The sequence below is a fragment of the Equus caballus genome, chromosome 4, assembly GCF_041296265.1.
Source record: "Equus caballus isolate H_3958 breed thoroughbred chromosome 4, TB-T2T, whole genome shotgun sequence".
Taxonomy (NCBI): Eukaryota; Metazoa; Chordata; class Mammalia; order Perissodactyla; family Equidae; genus Equus; species Equus caballus.
Window position 1 is genome coordinate 68,040,919 of NC_091687.1, and position 19,682 is coordinate 68,060,600.

At 43.1% G+C, this 19,682-nt stretch overlaps 1 protein-coding gene and 1 long non-coding RNA gene across 8 annotated transcripts in view; one reads left to right on the forward strand and one right to left on the reverse strand.

Annotated features, from left to right (window-relative positions):
• The window catches only part of LOC138923801 (uncharacterized), a 32,752-nt gene extending 24,454 nt beyond the window's left edge, over positions 1 to 8,298 (reverse strand). Inside the window, exon 1 of the long non-coding RNA XR_011437932.1 lies at positions 8,117 to 8,298. This is a non-coding gene — a long non-coding RNA (uncharacterized lncRNA). The remainder of the gene's footprint in view (positions 1 to 8,116) is intronic.
• Positions 6,347 to 19,682, forward strand: part of BMPER (BMP binding endothelial regulator) — a 234,154-nt gene continuing 220,818 nt past the window's right edge. Inside the window, exons 1-2 of one of the 7 annotated variants that reach the window (XM_070264816.1) lie at positions 6,347 to 6,536; positions 9,232 to 9,317. In XM_070264816.1, the coding sequence (XP_070120917.1) occupies positions 6,482 to 6,536; positions 9,232 to 9,317 (141 nt within the window). In that variant the 5' untranslated portion in view covers positions 6,347 to 6,481. Of the gene's footprint in view, positions 6,537 to 6,979; positions 7,102 to 7,598; positions 8,185 to 8,590; positions 8,636 to 9,231; positions 9,318 to 19,682 lie in introns of those variants that run through there. The other 6 variants (XM_070264821.1, XM_070264818.1, XM_023639501.2 and 3 more) reach the window with 6 other exon arrangements.

Sequence of the window (19,682 nt, forward strand, 5' to 3'; positions counted from 1 at the left end):
TTAGTGAAATTAGTTTTGTTCATTCTGTAATGACTTAACTAATCTCATTGGTAGCAAACTACCATAAATTAAGGTAGAGTTGATAGGACAGTTTTGATGAATTAAATCTTGGGCACTTGAATTTTTATTCTGCTGCCTTCTGAGAGGCCCCAAGATTGTTCATTCCTATGATTACTGTCTTTCTGATGGGAGGTGCTGGAAAGTACGGCTTGGGGAAGGATAAGCTACCGAGAATTCCAGTTGAAAGAAACTGGTTTTAGGAAGAGATCTAGGGAAAAACCAGGAGGAGCTGATTATTATCTACCAGCTCACAGACACTTGATATTATGCCTGGAAGCTGATTGTGGTCAGATAAGTCACTATTGTTTCTTTAAAGATTTCTCCAAATAAATATTTATACCACACAATCAATGAAGTCTAGAAAGTCAGTGGGGTGTGTTTTATTCTTAACAAGCCTTAAGTTAATTGTGTATCCTCTGCATCTACAAGCATCTATTAAGATAACTCTGAGAAGAGCTTAGAGCTCCTAATGACTTGCTCTCCTTTTGAGCAAGTATCAGTCTAGCATATAAAATTTTTAAGACCAAAAGGGAGTATAATCTTTGATTAAGAGCATATAAAAATATTATTCAAAAGCCTTAATGCACATGCCTTTGGTCTGCCAATTAATGAATTTATCCTCGGGGAAATAAGTATGAATAGTAAAAGGATGTTCACTGAAGCGTCTGTTACTGTAGTAAACAACTGGAAACAAGTTAGATGGGCGATGACTTAAGAGGATTATGGTAACTTCATAAAATAGAATATTATATAATTATTAAAAATGATGCTGCCAAAGAATAATTAGAGACAAAAACATTCAAAATAGCTTAACCAATAAGAGCATGATGTCCAGAGTCAGCCTACCTGGATTCTGATGCTAGCTCAGTCAGCTCCTCGTTGTGTGATCTCGAACAATTTACTTAATCTTTTGGCTTAATTCACTCAGATGTAAAATGGGGCTAGTGCTGGTACCTGCCTCACGAGCTTCTTGGCTAAATTGAATGAGGTAATTGATGTAAACTGTTTAGCACAAAGTCAGTCACTATGATAAGATTGTAACACAGCTCTTTGTTAGTCTATATTGCCTACTTTTCAGGCCAAAAATTGTGTTAATTTGGCAATGAAGAAGAAAATATAAAAGTTGTTTTTTTAAAAAAATTATTAAAAAATTTTAATTGTGGTGGAATACACGTAACATAAAGTTCACTTTATTTTAAGTGTATAGTTCACTAGGGTTAGTACATACACACTGCTGTGCAACCCGTCTCCAGAACTCTTTTCATCTTGCAAAACTAAAACTCTATACCCATTAAACAATAACTCCTCCTTCCGGCACTTCCCCTAGCCTGTGGCAACTACCACTCTACTTTCTGCCTCTATAAATTTGACTGCTGTAGGTTCCTCATATAAGTGGAACTATACAGTATTTTTCTTTTTGTGACTGGCTTGTTTCACTCAGCCTAATGTCCTTGAGGTCATCCATGTTGTAGCATGTGTCACAATGTCCTTCCTTTTTAAGGCTGAATAATATTCCATCATGTGCATGTACTACATTTTGTTTATCCGTTTATCTATTGATAAACACTTGGGGTGCTTCTGCCTTTTGGCCTTTGTGAAATAATGCTGCTACGGACATAGGTGTACAAACATTTTAAAGTTGTTTTTTAAAGAAAGATATTATAAGAATATTATAAATTTCCTAAAACTCATAAGACACATGTAAACAGGGACTATCGGTGATTGAAATCCTAGATCTATTCTTTGGCCCTGAAAGCATTTCCATCTTTAATTAAAAGGTTAATTACCTAATTAATATATTTAGCTTTTTATCGAGCACTTATTCTTTGTATTTGGTGCTAAATATTTCAGAAGATTTTATGCTTAGTTGAAAGTAACAGGGGGAAAAAACACTAATAAGAGATGAAACAAGATAGGTGCTGCTTTTCCTCTCATATTCAGGAAAGTTTGAGGTAGTCAGCCCAGGGCTCACGTTGTGCTTCATGGTGTCAGAGTCTAATCTTCTCTCTTCTTGCTCTCATATCCCTAAAGCTTTCTTCCCAAGGTCTTTTCCTGGACAAGGTGGTTACTGGGCCTCTGGCAGCATTATTTATGCTGGTATTCCAGCCATCAGAAAGAAGGCAGGGGAGAAGGAAGAGTATGTCCCTCCTTTAAAGGCACTTTCCATTTCTATCCCATTGGCCAGAAGTTAGCCATGGGATCACTCCTATCTGTAAGAGAGGTTGAGAAAAGCGGTGTTTGTTGATAAGCCATATGTGCTACACAAATTAGGAGTTCTGTGTTGAGCAAGAATGGGTAGTGGGGAACAGCCAGGAGTCTCTGCCAGTCTCCATACACGTTAACTAGCATCGTCGTAGCATAATCCGTAGATAGGTAATGTTGGACTGTTTCTCTCTGAGTCTATAGATAACCTTAAATAATCGTTCTGAAGCAATGATGATTTTCTCTGCTCTGTTGATGTTTATTCCAAACGAGACCAATTTTAAGTCTTGAAGGAGAACTCGTAAAACCCAGGAAAACCCTAGGAGCAAGGCATTGGCTTAATATTCTGTTGCCTTGGGTTTGTGCTGAGATTCCCTCAACCATGCCCGACTTGAGACAGACAGACGGGGCTGTGGCTTTGGTGCCAGTGAACCTGGTGATTAGGCAGATTTGGTCTGGGGAGTGACTTCCCAAATGGAATGTAGAGAAAGGGACCCTTTCTCAAAGCTTATTCTCTACAAACGAGTGACATTGGTGCCTTGTTTTGATCCAGTGGAGTCAAGTTTATGTCTGATTTTTTGCAACTTCCGATATCAAAATGATTTATTTATCAAATATTTTGGATGTTGATGGAAATTAAAAAACACTTTTGAAAAATAGTTGCTTTTGTTTTAATTGTAGAACTGAAGAATCTATGAGACTCTAATCTGGTTGTTTTGGCTCATGAACATTTAACAACTAAGTACTCTGTGAAATAGGCAAACTTTACCTTACTACTCATGAGTACCATTATCCTTGAGGCAGAGATTAGGTGGGGTCATGGGTAAGGGAGGGCCAGGGAGTAAAGGGGAGTTTATTTATTACAATATTAATCAAAATTTTTAAAAATTCAGTGATTTTGTTATTTCAATGCAACCATGTCTAAAAATGCCTTTGTCCTGTCATCTTAAACTCTTTAGTGAGTACAGTCATATGAAAAGAACTTTAAGGTTACCAACAATGGAGAAAATGATTAAGTGAGAAAAGGTGAGGTTAATGACTTAATAATTCAATTTTAATAATGATCATTGAAATAAAATAGACCAATATCCCTGAAAGGATGCATTTGTCATTGTCCCCACTCTCCCTACCCCTACAAAAAAGTAGTTTCAGAGCCTCTGATTCTTTGGAATGACTTAAAACCCAGTGGCAGAATCTAGAGGACCATTCATCAGCCACAATGGTACCCACCCCTCTGAAGGACCAGAAAGTAAACAAACCAGTAGCAAACCCCAGAAGAGAGTGTGGTTCTTTAACATTTCAGCCTGGTGATCTAAGAGTAAATTCGCTGTTCAACTGGTGAGCAAATCTGTGTCTGCTTTTTATGGTCTTACAACTTGTATTGTCAGTACCAGTTCAGTCAAAGAAATATCTGAGTACCTATTGCGCCACTCTGTAACTTTAATTTGCATCATATCTAAAAATTACAGTGGTCCTTTCCTGTAATTTTACTCCAGAAGGCAGAACATTTGTAACGGAAATCACCATAATCGGAGAGCCAGAGAAGTTCTGTTTAAACGAGATATGCCATTAACTAGCTGAGTGACCCTGAGCAAGTCATTTACCCCTTAGCCTTCAGAATTCTCATTTTTAAAGTGAAAGGGCAGGGAATTGGTTTATGTGATCTCTCAGATCTCCGGTGCTTTAACACATAGTTAAAAGCAGCGTTTCTAATTTTATCCCAAGAAGAATCATCTAGTCATTGCTAAAGAGATTAAAAAACTGGGATTCATGTGTATTATACATTCCATCATCCAAATCCTTTCAAACAGATGTAGGTGGAAATGGTGGTCTCCACTCTCATGATTAATAATGACTAAATATGTGGAATGCTGAATACCCCTGCAGAAATCATTTCCATTCTAAAGAAATGTAGTCTGCTTGTTTCAAAGAAGAATTAGGCACTTCCTCCATGGGAAGCTTCCCTGTTGCTCATCTGGGGTGAATCCTTCACCTGCTGCCTATACTACATTCCTCAGTAATTCCAAGCCTTCCCACAGCTCCTGCTCAGCCAGCAGATAGAGCCAATCGAGTGATTGCCCCCTGTTCTCTTTATCAACCGAGTGTCTCCCTGCTGTTATTCTCTGCTGTTCCCAGACTGCCCTTCCCCCGCCAAAGTCTCCCCCTTTGTCAAGGCTCAGCTCCTGTGCCACCTCCTCCATGAAGTGAAGCTTAATCTCTTCTTTCTTTAAACTTCCCTGGCAGGGCTTGTTCTCCCCTCCCCTTACATTCACTTCCTAGCTGGTACTGTGTTCATTTGCAAACCTGCTCTATCTCCCTTCCCAGACTGTAAGCTTCTTGGTAGCACCATCCCTTATCCTTATCAAGTCTAAAATGCCTAGGCTGGTGTCTTTTATACGGCAAACCCCTCACACATTTATGGAATACTTATGGCCCTCCCTAGTGGTTGGTGTCACAATTCCTTTACTCTGCTGCCTTTTTGAAGGGCTAGTTATTTCGGTTTTTAGGAAGCTGGGTTAATGTAATTTCCATTGAAGTAACTTTGAATCTACGTCACTAAATTGTACATTCAGTTGGATTTTTCAGTGCAAATTCAGCATCACAGTTTTACAAGGAGACAAAGAGAATTTCCCCACCACAGGCCTAGTTCCTTTTTAGTCTAATTAGGTTATATATTTTGTTTTAAGGACGACAAGATAGTGCTTTGTCTAACTGAGACTGAAACAGGCCTTGAGTTAAATAATGGTCTTTGGGCCCCATGACCTCCTTCCCCTTGAAAAATATCATAAACAGACCCAAATACATATTTTGTTCTCCTTTTCATTGCCATCAAGAGGATTTTGAGATTTGAATGGTAGCACCATTTATCTTAAACGTGAAAGCAGATCTATGTGTCTTTCAGTGCAGACAGGCCTGCTGCATCTTCTTTTCTTTCTTTTTTGACCCTAGAACATCTCAGCTTTGTATAGACAGAGAGACCAACGGGCAGCTGATAGACTATCACTTAAAGAGGTGGTGGCAGCAACAGCGGACGCATGCAGAAACGTTCTGATAAGCCCTTTGGGGAGAAGGATGCTCCTTCAGAAGTAGGGCCCGTTTGCCCAGAAGGCAGCAAGGGAAATCACTGGAGGCAGCTGAAGAGAACAAACAGGAAGAAGAGACAGGTTTGCCAAAGGCTTCTGTACATCTTTCCCGTTCATAAACTTCCAGGCTGATGAAAATGTTTTCCGGGTGGTTTTTGAATTTGCACCTACAGGGAGATTCCCAGTGCACCTAAAGCACAGTGCCTCTGATTTGAGAAATGTACACACGCCTAGATCCCATCATAAAGGATTTTGTCATGCAGACCCGTGAGGATGTATGGCTGGTGCCACGGAAGGCACATCACAGTAATTCACGTGCACTCTTCAAAAGTCCTGCAATTCCATAAAGTGCCTTTATCCAAATCTACTGCAGAAGTCGAGGGCAATAAAAGGGCTCCAGGCCTCCCTATTACCCCATTTCCTTTAATGAAGTCATGATTAACATCTTTATCTAAAAACCCCATGCAGAGAGAGTCTTTTTAGATAGAGACGATAGTGTTTCCAACTGATTCTACTTATCTGTAGCAATAAAATTCTTTATTTTATTTTTTAAGCAGTTGCTAAGGATTGGGTAGTAAGGCTGGGTTTAGAATTTTCTGGGGTTTTTTGCTTGTTCCTTTTCTTTATGGTCAGTAAACATATTAAACACTGATTTTCAATAAGCTGCCTGGCCATGGTGGTTATTTGGGGGGGAAAAAGCAACCACACATCATCTTTCTTCTCTTTAAATTTAAATTTTACACTAAAAATCTGTTTTGAGAGGGAAATGGAGCGTGCTAAGCTAATGACAGCTTTTCCCTTCTCTTATTTTTTCCCTTGTCAGAGCAACGCTCTCGGATCTGCTGCTTGGCGTGCCGGGACCGGGTTGCGGGCAATGCTGCATTAATTAAGCGAGGCCTCTAAAACACTCGAAAAAATGAGAACAGAAAAACAGCCCCCCCTTAAAGCGGGGAGGGGTCAGGATGGAACTAGACTAAATGTGCCAGCAGACAGATTCGTTTATTTTCAAGGGTATAGTTTCTGCGACTACAAACAACCCACTGCGCCGGGAGATCGTTAGGTGCATCCCGCTGAGAAAAGTGCTTGTCGAGTAGAGGACTGCCGTCCGGATCCACCCAGGCCGACCCGCCGGGAGGATGGGCGTGCGGGGACGCATTTCCATTCTTGGGGAGAGGAAGCCGGCGACTCACGGTGAGCTTCGAGAACAGCTGATCGTCAGGTCCCAAAACTTGCCGAGCATCCCCTAATTCCCACCCCGCGCCTTCACAATTTGGTTACAAAAATTCTCTCCTCCACTGCCGCCCCTCTTTGAGCAGAGGGTGCCACCGCTTGGGCGGGAGGCCGCGGTTCGGCCCGGGGGATCCGCGGAACGTAGGGTCGGACTCCCGGACACCCAGGACTGCGGGGCCAGAAGGGCGCAGCCCCGGCAGCGGTGGCGACAGAACCCCAAGCTCCGGAAGCCGCCGTGGCGACCCCCGCCAGAGATCAGCCGCCGGCGTGTCCCTCCCTCTTTTGCGGGTGAATGAATGATTAGCCAAACAGCACCTCCCCGCCCTTGTCCGCCCGAAGTTGGAAGGGAGGAGTCTTGGAGCGACTCTTCCTCTTTTTTAAGGGCGAAAAGCGTTCGCTTCTGTGGGTTTATTAATCGACCTTGCGTGTCGTTTCAACTTCTGTCCTCCCTAGTGTCAGGACGCGCAGACACATAAGCACAGAGCACTGATCTCCAAGGCCCCTCGCCCCTCTGTCCGCTCAGCCCGTGAGTCCGCAGTCGCGCCCCTGCGAGAGGGAAGCAAGGCAGGGAGTGTAGAGTTGCGGGGCCCCTTCTGCGCCTGGTTTGTCGCTCCTTCCCAAAGCTGGGGCACCTGGGAGCGAGCGGGGGTGGGTAGGCGCCCCTGCGCCCCATTTTCTGCTCCCTCATAGGGTTGGGACACCCGGGCGTGAGCAAGGTTGGTGCGGCTTCCCGCATTAGAGAACGGTGCCCCCGGGAAAGGGAGGAGGCACGGCGCGCGCCGGGCCGTGGAGACCCGCCTGTCCCGCTCGGATCTGCGCCCTGGGGTCGGTGGCCTCGCTCGAGGGGCCAGGAAGCGGGCTGGACGCCCGGCTGAGAAGCGTCCCTGGCGCGGGGCTCCTGCAGTCCCTCCTGGGCCGGGGCGCCCCCAGCGGGTTCCCGGAGGCGCCCGGTGCGCGGTGTCTCGGAGCCGGAGCGAGCGTGCGCGCTGGCCGGGCCGGGAGCCGGCGGGGCCCGCAGGAGGCGGGGGGTGCAGGAGCCGCAGCGGCGGCGGCGGCAGCGCCCCGGGCAGTTGCTGCAGCCCTGGCGGCGGCCGCAGAGCAGCGGTGCGCAGCCGGCAGCGCAGCCACTCCTCTCTGCCTATCTCCGGCTGCTCCGACACCCCCTCCTCCCGGCCCCCTCTTTGGCGTGGAGGGGGCGACGACTAAGCCACTGCGAGCAACTCCTTAAAAAAAAAAAGCCGCATTGGAGGAGCCTGGCCGCAGGACCCCTCCTCCCTGGGCGCCCCCCACCCTTCACCTCCCTCTCCCGCCCCCCCATCCACCCCCCCGCCCCAGGCTCCCGGGCGCCCGCCTCCCTCCTTCGCGGACTGTCTCCCCACTCGCCGGCTGAGAGCCCTTTTTGACTGCGAGCGGAGGTAGCGGAGTAGAGGCGGCGGCGCGGGACCTGCAGTCGCCCGGGATTCCCTCCAGGTGACGATGCTCTGGTTCTCCGGCGTCAGGGCTCTGGCTGAGCGTCCCTGCAGGCGCTCGCCCGGGATTACCTGCTGCGTCTTGCTGCTGCTCAATTGCTCGGGGGTCCCCATTCCCGTGGCTTCCTCCTTCTTGACAGGTAGGGGAGGGGGCGGGAGGGCTCAGTCCTCCCAGAGGCTGGCTTGGTACCTGGGAGAAGAGGCACTGGATTGCCCCGGGGACTGGAGGGTGGGGAGTGAGCACCTAGGCGCCTGCCCCTCGCTGGCCGAAGGGGATGAAGCGAAGCCCGCGGGGTTAAAGGGTGGGAAGGCACTGAGTAGGGTAAGGGGTGGAGGGCTGAGAAGCTGTTGACAGTGATAATAGAAATTCTTCTATTTAAATTTGGAAATTCTTTTATTTTTTGTGGTTTCCTCAGCCCTTATTTTGATCTGCTCTCTCCCAATAAAATTAAGGAGAAAATTTGCACCGTTTTGCGCACATCCTCCTTTCTCACTCTATAGGGTTCCAACATATCTTCTGGGCTAGGAGTCCCTTTTAAAACATCAGCTCTCCAGACCTCGAATTTAAAGAAACGATCATATTTTAAAAGGGTAATAATAGCAGGATATAATAATTATATGTTTTCAGGCAGGTGAAGACCTCAACTGCTATTCTGAAGGACATACTTTACTGACACCTGGTGCAGGAAAGAAAATATTGAGTCAATTTCTAAGAGAAGAGGAAAGAAGATTGTGTTTCAAAGTGATTTCAACTCACGACAATATGAGGCAGATTCATATAAAGGCCTGTTCATTGACACAGTCCTGAATTTTGTTCAAATTTAAAGTCTGCCCTAATGGCCAATTTGAATTTTTTTTGCATATGGGTGTGTGTTTAGTTGAAATGCCTTCCTAAAGGAGAAGTATTATTAAAGATCCAGTGAAATATTTGGAATTGTGCTTAAATCATCTGAGAGCAGAAAATCTGTCTATATGTCACAGTCTTTTAAAAAAAAAATTAAATGAAACTATTTAAAATAGATTTTTTGGGGGGGGGAATTTGTTTTTATTGAGTTTGATAATTTAAAACTCATTAGGAATTTCTGAAATTTGGGTAGTTGTTTCCAAAAGGATCAATGTAAAAATTTTAATTTTTGTAATAATGCCACTTTGCTAAGTTTAAAGTAAAAAATTTTTCCTCACTTCAGGTTCTGTTGCAAGATGTGAAAATGAAGGCGAAGTCCTCCAGATTCCATTTATCACAGACAACCCTTGTATAATGTGTGTCTGCTTGGTAAGTATGGAGATCAGGTAATGGGAAGTCAACTGCCCCCTCTGACAAGGTGAATCCATTAAATGTAATAATATAAGCAGATCTAAAAATTGTTCTTAGTCATTACAAAACTGCACCTAGCTGGTGAATTGAATTTAGTTGAATTTTTATGGGCTTTGGCAATTTCTGTTTCATCAGGCTGAGAGTTCTTAGCTTTGACATCACTGTTACAGAAGTAAACTTAAGATGGACTTTGTATGGCATTGTCTCAGTGATAATTACGGTTTCCACTGTCTGTTCCCGGGAATGGCTTTTGCCACCAAATCATAGGTGCCACCAAACTTCCTGTCTTGATTCTGTCATCTGAGCTCAGTGTGAAAATGTGGAGATAAGATTTAGGTATAAAGGTCAGGGATAAAGTATGTAACAAGGGGAAAGAGAGGTGACAGTCACAAAGAACAAACATGAGGACAAGATGTAATCTTGGATTTCTTTGCCTGTTATACCCTAAGCTCTCAAAAACAGTCTTTATATTTCTGACTTGGAAGCATGAGTCAGGAAGGACATTCTATCCTTGATAGAGAATGACACCTGGCTGTCAGCTGCTTAGTTAACACTGGCAGTGACTAGTTGAGTCAAAAAAATAATTTGTTTCAATTTATTTTAAGTTACTAGTTAAAGATAAGCTCTAATAAGTAACCAAAGCGGGGAGATTAAGTTATATGACTAAGAATTTCTGAGATGAAATATAGACTCACAAAGAGCAACATTTTTGCTTAAGAGTGTTTTACATGCCAATCACTTTTGGCAAATCTTGATTAAAAACTACGGATCACAAAACCCTGTTGGAAATACATTAAGGCAGTCAAATGCAAGGCCCCAAAGTGATCGATGACTGCTTGTTATCAGATCAACGTGCTATATGGAACTGAGAAGGGATTCTTCCATGTTTAGGTGAAAGCCAAGCCATCTGGGTTTAAACTACCCAAACATTTTCATGACAAGGGATGAGGTCAATGTTGCAAAATGATAAATGGGTGAAGGTGGATGCCTGTATCAAATGATTATCAGGTTCTGGAGACTACGGAAATCAACAGAAACACAAGTGAAAATGTGTTACGTTTGCTGCGACGCTAAATATTGCTGCCTTAATGCCGAGAGCTAGGAGCGAGGGGCTCTTTAGATTTTGTGTTTGTGAGTTGCCATATTAATGAATGATCTTTCACTAAAGGACTTGCTGAAAAGAAGCTTTGCGTTTAAATTTTGACTCAGTTGTATATTTACAAATACAGCGTGTGTGTGTGTGTGTGTGTGTGTGTGTGTGTGAGAGAGAGAGAGATAATCTTCCGTTTTCATTTCTCTTATCTGTGTAAGTAAGTGAATTATTTTATCTTAATCTCTTAAGATTTCAGAGGAAATTACCCCAACCAAGTAACATTTAAATATGCTAGAAGCTCCACAAGTGAAAATATTGTTTTTCTCCTCAGCAATATTACTATGCATTTATAAAGTTTAAATATACGGTTTGGATTTTGCAAACTGTTCCCAAATAACATTATGAAAACTTCAGACGTCATTCCCCCTTTTCAGTACTCCCACCTGGGGGGGAAATAGTGCCTTTCTCTAAAAGTGCACTTACTGATAATACGATAGATGTTAGACTCCTGCCATTTGGAAGGTAAAGAGTGAGTCTAGAGAGAAAAGATGCATCAATTGGAACTCAGGTGGGAATGATATTTATTCCAGAAAAATGTTGATTAAGTTCAGAAGGGTAGAAGTTTCGTTTACATCTTTAAGTAACATTTGGGGGTATCTGCCTTGAGTGAGAGCAGTCAGAAATCCTTTCTAAACATGTGAAGCCGGGACTCTGGCAATCCGACTCACTCATTATTCAGAAGATGCCTCAGACTCTTTCCCCAGCTGAAAGGCTTAGTGATATGTTATAGTGACTTTTGCAAGGATTTAGGATTATGGAGACTAAGTTGTCATAGCCATTATTGCTTCCCAAGCATTTGTAACGACTTGATAAAACTGAGTAAGAATAGATGGATGAGCTCTTTTCTATTTGTAGATGTTCTTGTAAGTTTCCACAGGACCCTCTGCAGTCCATGGATTTCAAAGCACCCCAGACTGCCACGAGGCTGCTTGGCATTTTTATACTTCAGTTGGAAGGTAGATGTATTTAGCAGATAGATAATATCAGCAATAGCAACTAATACTTATGAAACACTGTATTTGCTGGCAATCACCTAAGCCTGCAGTATTTCATTTAATCCTCACAAAAGTCCCGTGAGGGCTTTTACTCCCATTTTACAGATGAGGAAACTGAGGCTGGAGGAGTTAAGTTGCTGGTGAAGGTCATATTTTAGTAAATAGCGAAACTGGAACTCGCTCTCAGTTTCTTCTTCTATATCACATGCTGGTAATCAAGTAATACAGGCTGTTTGCTTAGTTAAAAATGTGAAAAAGCAAGGAGAAAATAGAAAGATCGTCAAGTTATTTTACTTTTTGGCGTTGCATGAGTTATTTTGTTTTTTTCTTCGGAGTCTTTTAGGAGTTCAGTTAGCTAACATTTGTTAATTGCGTTATATGAAAGGAAAATCTCGTTATGATTTCAGTTGACCTGCAGGGAGCTTTAGTCGTGAGCTAGCTTTATGTATGTACATGAAGAGGGTATGTAATAGTCAAAACTGTACTTTGGATAAAGAAAATAGTCATATTTAGTTTTTGTTGGTCCAGCCTTTTGGCAGAAAGTTACCTAGGACTGAGCATAAGCTCATATCTTATTTCATAACATGTACTAAAAACAAACTAACCTCAACGTACGCTTAAAAAAGACGTAAAATGTTACAGTTGGGAGGAAATAGGTGGCACAAACTCTTGTCTGTAATTACAGTGCAAAAGCTTGAAAAACCCCACAAAATCAACTTGGCCTGATTTAAACTTTTAAGCTCCGAAATGTTTCAAAGGTGGAATGAGCTCATTTCTGTGGGAATTTTGCGATGGACAGCGGGCGCAGTGGCCATGGCAGGCAGAACTGAATAATTTTATTTTCGTTTATTCTCGTCTGCCTAGACCTGAGCATCTTGCCAGAATCAGTTGTGGGCCAAGAATAACCTGTTGTTAGCTGGTGATGGATATCATTTTAAAGTGTGCGGGTCAAAAAGCTTCAGTTCATCTATTCAAGGGGAAAGGTGGGAAGTTGGACCACTGTCCTGAAATTTAGGGAACGGGTAAGCAGTTTAGATTGAAGACGAAAGCGCTCCATTGTTTAGTTAGAAAGCAAAGCTTGGCTTCTCCTCACCTCACAAAATGGTCTTTTATGGGGCCGAGGAAGGAAGGCTCAGACTTATTGCTGTTTTGTATGATTTTTTTCCCTTCTTGCTGGAATTATTTTTCCCATAATAACTAGAAAAACACGTTGGTGCCTTCCCTGAAGCACAGCTGATAGGAGCCAGCCACACCCAGATCCTGAATCTAGAGCACTTCTCTAGATCTTTTGGGCATCCCTGCATCCACCCAGTGTATGGGAAGTGGTACTTCTGCTTGTCTCCCCTGCTCCACCTCACCGGAGCGGAGAAGGAAATGGCACAAGCCGGTGAGTTCGGCCCACTACTGGAAACCTGAGAAAAACTTGGGAGGCTGGGACTCAGAAAACCAGAAGCCAGTCCGAGCTTAGTTTGGCATACGCTTTGTTCAGCAAAAAACATTATTCTGAGGTTTAAGTTTCCTTTTTTAAATCCAGAGGTGCAATGTAGAAATGGACCCTCTGCTCATAAAAAGCAACGTGAAATTTGGTGTTACAAGAAGCGGGGCTCCACCTATCTTGGAGCCAACCAAGTGGTGGAAACAGAGGGACTTTGTCTGCTGTCTTCTACTCTTTAATCACAAAAATCCTCCGCGGCTAAACAAGTAGCTGCCAGCGTCTTCCATTCTCTCAGGTGCCTTATCTCTATAAAATCCTTGTGTGTTTTATTGTTCAGATTAACCGGTTAGCGAATAGATATCTATTATCTGAACAAGTGTGAGGCACATGTTTGAGAGTGAGGGCAATAACACTGCATCCGAATTCAATTTGTGTGTGTGTGTGTATATGTGCGTACATGAGGTGGGGAGTTGAGAGAGGGAGAGAGAGAGACAGAGAAAGAGAAAGAGAAGATAGAAAGTCATCCGGGTATGTTCAGAGAGATACAGACCTTAGTATATGCACATATACATAGATGACCATAACTTTTTGAAAATTGTTTCATACCATGTTTAGACTTTGGATGCTCGCTAAGGAAGTGATCCAGATTTATTTATTTATTTACACTCTGTTTAGAAAGTGTAGGGACCAATTGCTCTTCCATAGAACAATGTAGTCAATAGAGCAGTTTTAGGGGGAGGTAACTAAATTATAGCATTGTGCTGGCAAATTCACCAACACCAGCTCTGAGGCAGTTTGTTTTACCCATGCTTTATTGAGGCTTAGAAAGGCAGAGCCAATGTCCTGAGGTCACACAGTTACTAAGAAAACTGGGATGTGAAACCAGTGCCTTCTCTGTGAAACCAATTTGCTTCTCTAGTTATTTACTACTTAAAAATGTCTACAAACACTTCCAGGGGCTTCAGAGAGTTATTTCAACCTCCACAAGGCTGATATAGGATCTCTTTGGGGGCAGCTGGAGTGATTTTGGTCTTGTAGCACAAACCAAGCCTGGGATATGGTGGACCCTTTCAGAGGAAGACACAGTTCAGACAGCTTTTGGCTGGCTTCCTATCATTTTGGCAGAGAGCCTGGTATCAGACAGGCCTGGGTTCAAATCTTGGCTATGTCACTTACTGGTGGTGAACTTGAGAAAGTTACCCCACCTTTCTAAGCCTCAGTTTCCTCATCTGGAGAGTGGGATGGATGTCAATACCCAGCTCAGAGAGTTGCTGTGAGAATTAAATGAGATACAGCATATATGTCTTGGCCCAGGGCTTGGCATATAGTAAGCTCTCCAGAATGAGTCGTTATTGTTGTTGTTGATGATGAACTTACTATTTAGATTTTTATTTCCTCACCCGGAATAGGATGCATGCAAAGGTTTATCAGAAAAGGAAACAAAAGGAAGCTGATGGAGAAGAGACCTACAGATAGTGATGCCAAGCCCACCCATCGCTGTGAATGAACAGGGTTAAGGCAGTGACATTTAGGGGGGTTTTCTGTCCCTCTAGACTTAGACTGGGCCAAGCTGGGCTCGCTTCCTTATTGGTCCAGTGGTGTTCGAGCCCTGGTGTAAGTTTTCCCCTTGCTCTCCATTAAATGCTAAAAAAACTTTCCATGGAAGAGGGGCCTCGTTTTTCTGCAGAGTATTTACATCTCTATGCCTGTGGGGTCACCTTCACTTGTACTTTTATTGGCAGAGGGATAGGGTTGGGACTCAGGAGCGCCGTAATTCTGGAAAAACTGCCTAGTGGTCTGGCATCATGGGGATTTTCCTGGCCCGCCTCATGGAAGTCTCTCAACCCCGTTCCAGACCTGAGTGGGTTTTTGCTGCCTACTTACTCCTGTGTTCCTCTTCCCCATCCTCATCCCATTTTAAACACGCTTTCATTTTGCTTCACGGCACTGGTCTTTCCAGAATGCATCGAGTTAAGTGTGTTTTAAGCCTAGGAGATAATGCTGAGTACTTCGCTGGACTAGGATACAAACACGGTGAGGGCAGGAGAAAAGGACATAATGGGAAAAGTCAGGCAAGGCAAAACAATGGAAAATAAAGCCAATTAGTAAAAATTTGTTGAATAAATAAAGGATATCAGTTTCTCACACCCTCTGCTCTGGCACTTGTGTCCAACTGATAGTATGTTGAATCTTTTGCGCTATAAAAGAATATGAATAACACCACCTTTCATGGCACCAGGAGGTCAAGTGTGCTTGTTGAACTTAGTTAAGATCAGCAAACGAGCTGGGTGAATATTTTAAGACCTCTTGATTCCCAGCTCTAATTCTATAAAACACTATTCAAAGCACTAGGGATAGCTGGTTATAAATTCAATAATATTATTCTTTCTTCCTTCTCTCCACACTTCATTCTCCCCTTCCATTTTATTTTATTATTTTTAGCCTTTTCTGTGTTTGAAGCATTGTGCTGGTTGGGCACCTTGGGGAGTCAAAGACCAATAGTACAGATTCTTGCCCACAGCCTAACATGGGAGAAAGACACATGCGTAAATAAGTTTCACAGGAGTGAGAGAGAAGCACTGTGCTAGACTTGAACCCAGGCACTGAGGGAGTCATAGATAAATTCTGGCTGGATTATCTGGGACCTTGACAAGCGGAGGAGGGATAGTCAAGATGAGGCAGTGCTGGAGAAAGGCACAGAGGAGTATAGGCTTAGGATGTGCGGAATTGATGGAGTCTGGGGTTCCCAAAGCTCCAACGGGAGCTGGAGTTAGGAAGCTTGGTGGGAGCCAGCAAGGGGAGAACTTTGAGGGCAATAATAAGGAGATCAGTTCCACTCATGTAATCAGGGGCAGCCATTTAATATGTTGGCACAGCCACATGGCACAATAAGATGTGTTTTATGAAAATGCCTCTAGGAGCTTTTGTGGGGCATGTTTAGAGTCTGGAGAGGATGGCCTTTGGATAACAGACTCCAGGGATGTGTTGTGGTCAGGTGGGAGCAAGCAGCCTGGAACAGGGGTGGGCAGTGGGAATGGAAAGAAGATGTTAGGATAAACCAATGTCACTCATTCTTTTGAATTTCTTTAACCACTTTCTAGTTCTAGAATATTTGGATTAAAAGACTTCAAACCATGCCCAGCAAGACATAGTAATTGAAGTGCAGTAGTCAGTACGGTGGAGTGACGTGCTAGGTCGTCACTTTGCTAGTCACTCGATGTCTTTGGAGCAGGGTGCTGTTATTTGAATTAAATGGTTTACTTCCCACTTTCAAAATTCCACTTTGGGTGCCAGCTCTCTTCTCTAACTCACAGTGATTCCTTGCTCTACACTGTTGCATGACTCATTCAGCAAATTATTTATTCTGGTAGATATTACCATGATTGTATGTATTCTCAGAGTCAGCACCAATTTTATACAATCATCAAAATTGAGTGGCTCACCTTAAAAAAGCATACCAATGTACTGGGAACCCCTGGACTTGCAGAGGAGTTTTGGAGCCCAAGTTGATCGCACTTGACAATAAAATAGATGGCAAAGGTGAGAAATGGGGTGAATTGAAGGGAATTTTGAGCATTCTAGCCAATGTCATAGACAATGTAGGAGGAGAAGAGGTCAGGGATGTGGGTGGGTGCTAATGAGTTTAGACGTGGTGAGTTGGGCTTCATAGATCTCTCAAGTAGCAAAGTTTAGTAGGCTCTTCAAAATGTGGATCTTGATGTCAGTAGAGAAATCAGGACTAGAGGATACCAATTTGTTCAGTGTCTGCACTGAAATAAACTTCAAAACTTTGGGAATAAATTACTCATCCTGGGAAGGGATCTAAATTGAGATTTCAAGAAAAGAGACTACAATGGTAACTAGAAGAAGGGTTCTATTTAAGAAGGATAGAAAAGGAGAAGCCTATGACTGACATTGAGAAGCAGTTATAGAAAAAGGAGGAGAATCAGGAACGCATGGGCCGAGGCAGAAGGTGTTTGAAGAAAGGAAAGACCAGTGGGATTAACTATTCCAGAATTAGACGGAAGATTCTAGGAGAATATCAAAGAAGGAACTTTTTCATCATCTGCTAGGAATATTTGAAACAGTGAACAATGGTGATCATCCTCCTTGTCCCTGCTACGTGTTTGCACGCGGAATTGAATTGATCATAGGCGGAATTTGGTGGAACCCCATTTGACAGAAATCCAAAACTAAGATTGCTGTAGGCGCTTTGAAAATTTAGGGCAAAAATCACAAATTTTCCAAACTTTGATTTAAAAAGATCTTAGCAAAAGTGAATAAAAACCACATGAAATTCTAAAAGGTACCAAAGCAAAACTAATTTCATGGATAAAAGTAATATATTTTTGCAAACGTCTTTGGAATGTTTCTACCGTTAAGTACAAACTGGACAAGGCAACATTGAAGCATTATTTATTATGAATAAGAGCAACAATATAAAAGAGCCTGACTAATATAAAATCTTACCATTATGAACTTTCAAGTTTGCTTTAGTAAACTGTTAATAGTGCTTTAAAAATATTATGATATAATTTAATCCCTTAGTTAGATCTTCAGGAAAAATATTTTCCTTTCCCCACTAAATTTTTAACGTTCATTTTATTGTTGAAGTACAGCTGTGGAGTGGTGGCCTTGGTGTCTCAAATTATGGGTTCAAGTCTTACCCAGGCCACCTGGTAGCTGTGCATCACTGAGCAGGTGCCTTGCTCTCTGCACCTTAGTTGTCAGTACTGGGCAAGTCACAATGGTGTGTGTGCCCTTCAGCTTCCTCTCTAAAGAGGAATAACCATGCAGACCCCATCTCCAGGCTCCAACTCTTAACTGAGGTGATGAGGTGATGTGCATGGGTTAAATGCACTGATGTTTGTGAAAGACCTTTGTAAATGGAATTGTTATTATTCCGTTTAATAATTAGTATTATTCCATTATTCCATTCATGTAAATGGAATTATTATTATTAACGGCAAGAACTTGAATAGAAGAGAGTGAAGTGTATGTCATAAACTAGTTTTTACCACGTAATTTTTGCGTATTTTTTAAGGAACAATAGTGTGGTGGTTCCTGTGTCTACTCCTTAATGGTTGTATGGCTTTGGATGAGTTGCCTAATATTTCTATATCTTTTTTTTTGTTTTTAAGATTGACACCTGAGCTAACATCTATTGCCAGTCTTTTTTTTTTTTCTTTCTTCTCCTCAAAGCCCCCCAGTACATAGTTGTGTATTCTAGTTGCAGGTCCTTCTGCTTCTGCTATGTGGGACGCCCCCTCAGCATGGCCTGATGAGTAGTGTCATGTCTGCACCCAGGATCCAAACCTGTGAAACCCTGGGCCACTGAAGCAGAGCACGTGAACTTAACCACTCAGCCACAGAGCTGGCCCCATATTTCTGTATCTTGACATCTTTATCTTTATCATAGGGCTTTTGTCAGAATTGTGAATTAAAATGTGAAATTCTTAAGACAGAGTCTGGAACATGGTAGGCACTTCAGAAAGGATAGCTACTGTCACTATCTAAATGCTATGCAATTACTGCTTATGCCCTACTTCTGAGAAGTGATTAAATGGACTGTTTTTATTACAATTTATTGTCAACACCTCGAAATGTGCTTACTCTGCATTTCTCTCAGGGTAGCCAACGGAACTTCAGCAGAAGTGACTGCTATCTTTTCTGATAAGAGATGGAAACCTGGTAGTATTGGGGGTTTGGCAAGATGGATTGCTCTTCTGTTTTTCATCTTCACTGGTTCACCTGCTTGATCAGTGTCCATCTATGGACTGCTATTCACCAGGGTGCTTTTGCAGTGAGGCCCAGTTGTCCTTTTGTGGCACTTGCTATTGAATCAGGAAGTGGCAGGTGGGAGGCAGCGATGTCAAACTAATTCCTGAGTGGACCCGCTGAGCCTGACCCTTCTGAGTCCTTCCCATTTTAGACTGTGCAGAGTCCTGCTCTCTGACCAGCCACAGCCACTCGTGCGTACTTGTAGTGTGGGGCCTTGCCCTCTGCAGGGGAATCCCAGATTAACTGATGTGACTGGATGTGGAAATGGCCTTACAGATTCACACGGTTTTATATGTTTGCAACCAGCGGTCCTGTCAATTCCGCTATGCGCCTGTGTCTTCTCCTCAGCAGCATGTTCTGTGTCATAGTGTAGTTACTTGGGCGAATTTACGTCTTAAGAGATGAGGTCTTCAAGCATAGGAACCTTGTCCTGTCATCTTTGTAAGCCCCACAGCTTCAATGAGAGGTCGGCAACCTTGGGACTGGAGTGGGAGTTGGGCTGGAGTTTCCTGTTTATAGTTTGGGTTGTTAACACTTGAGATGGCTCCCCCCAGAGTGGAACTCCAAGTTCCAAAACATGATTCTCTCAGATAGTTTGTCACAGAAGGTCAACCCCACTCTGTACAAGACATCCTCAATAATCATCACAGAAGCACTTCTTTTCCTTTGAAAGGAATGTTCTCACATTTGAAAGTTTAGAACGATATAGACATTAAGACCTGCTCTTATTCGTGACAAAAGGAACATTCCCTCTTATAGAAATATCCTGCTGTCAAAAGCAGCCGTGTCGGTGACAACGCAGGAGGTGAGGAGGGCTTCTCTCACTTCTGCTTTCAGAAGTGACAATGAAAAATGCCCCGATTCCCCGGGCTGCCGTTCCCCAGTCATTTCCTCCCCTTTTCAGTGAGGCTCCCGCCGAAAACCTTGACACAAGCCTTCGTGTTTAGATTAGGTTTTGG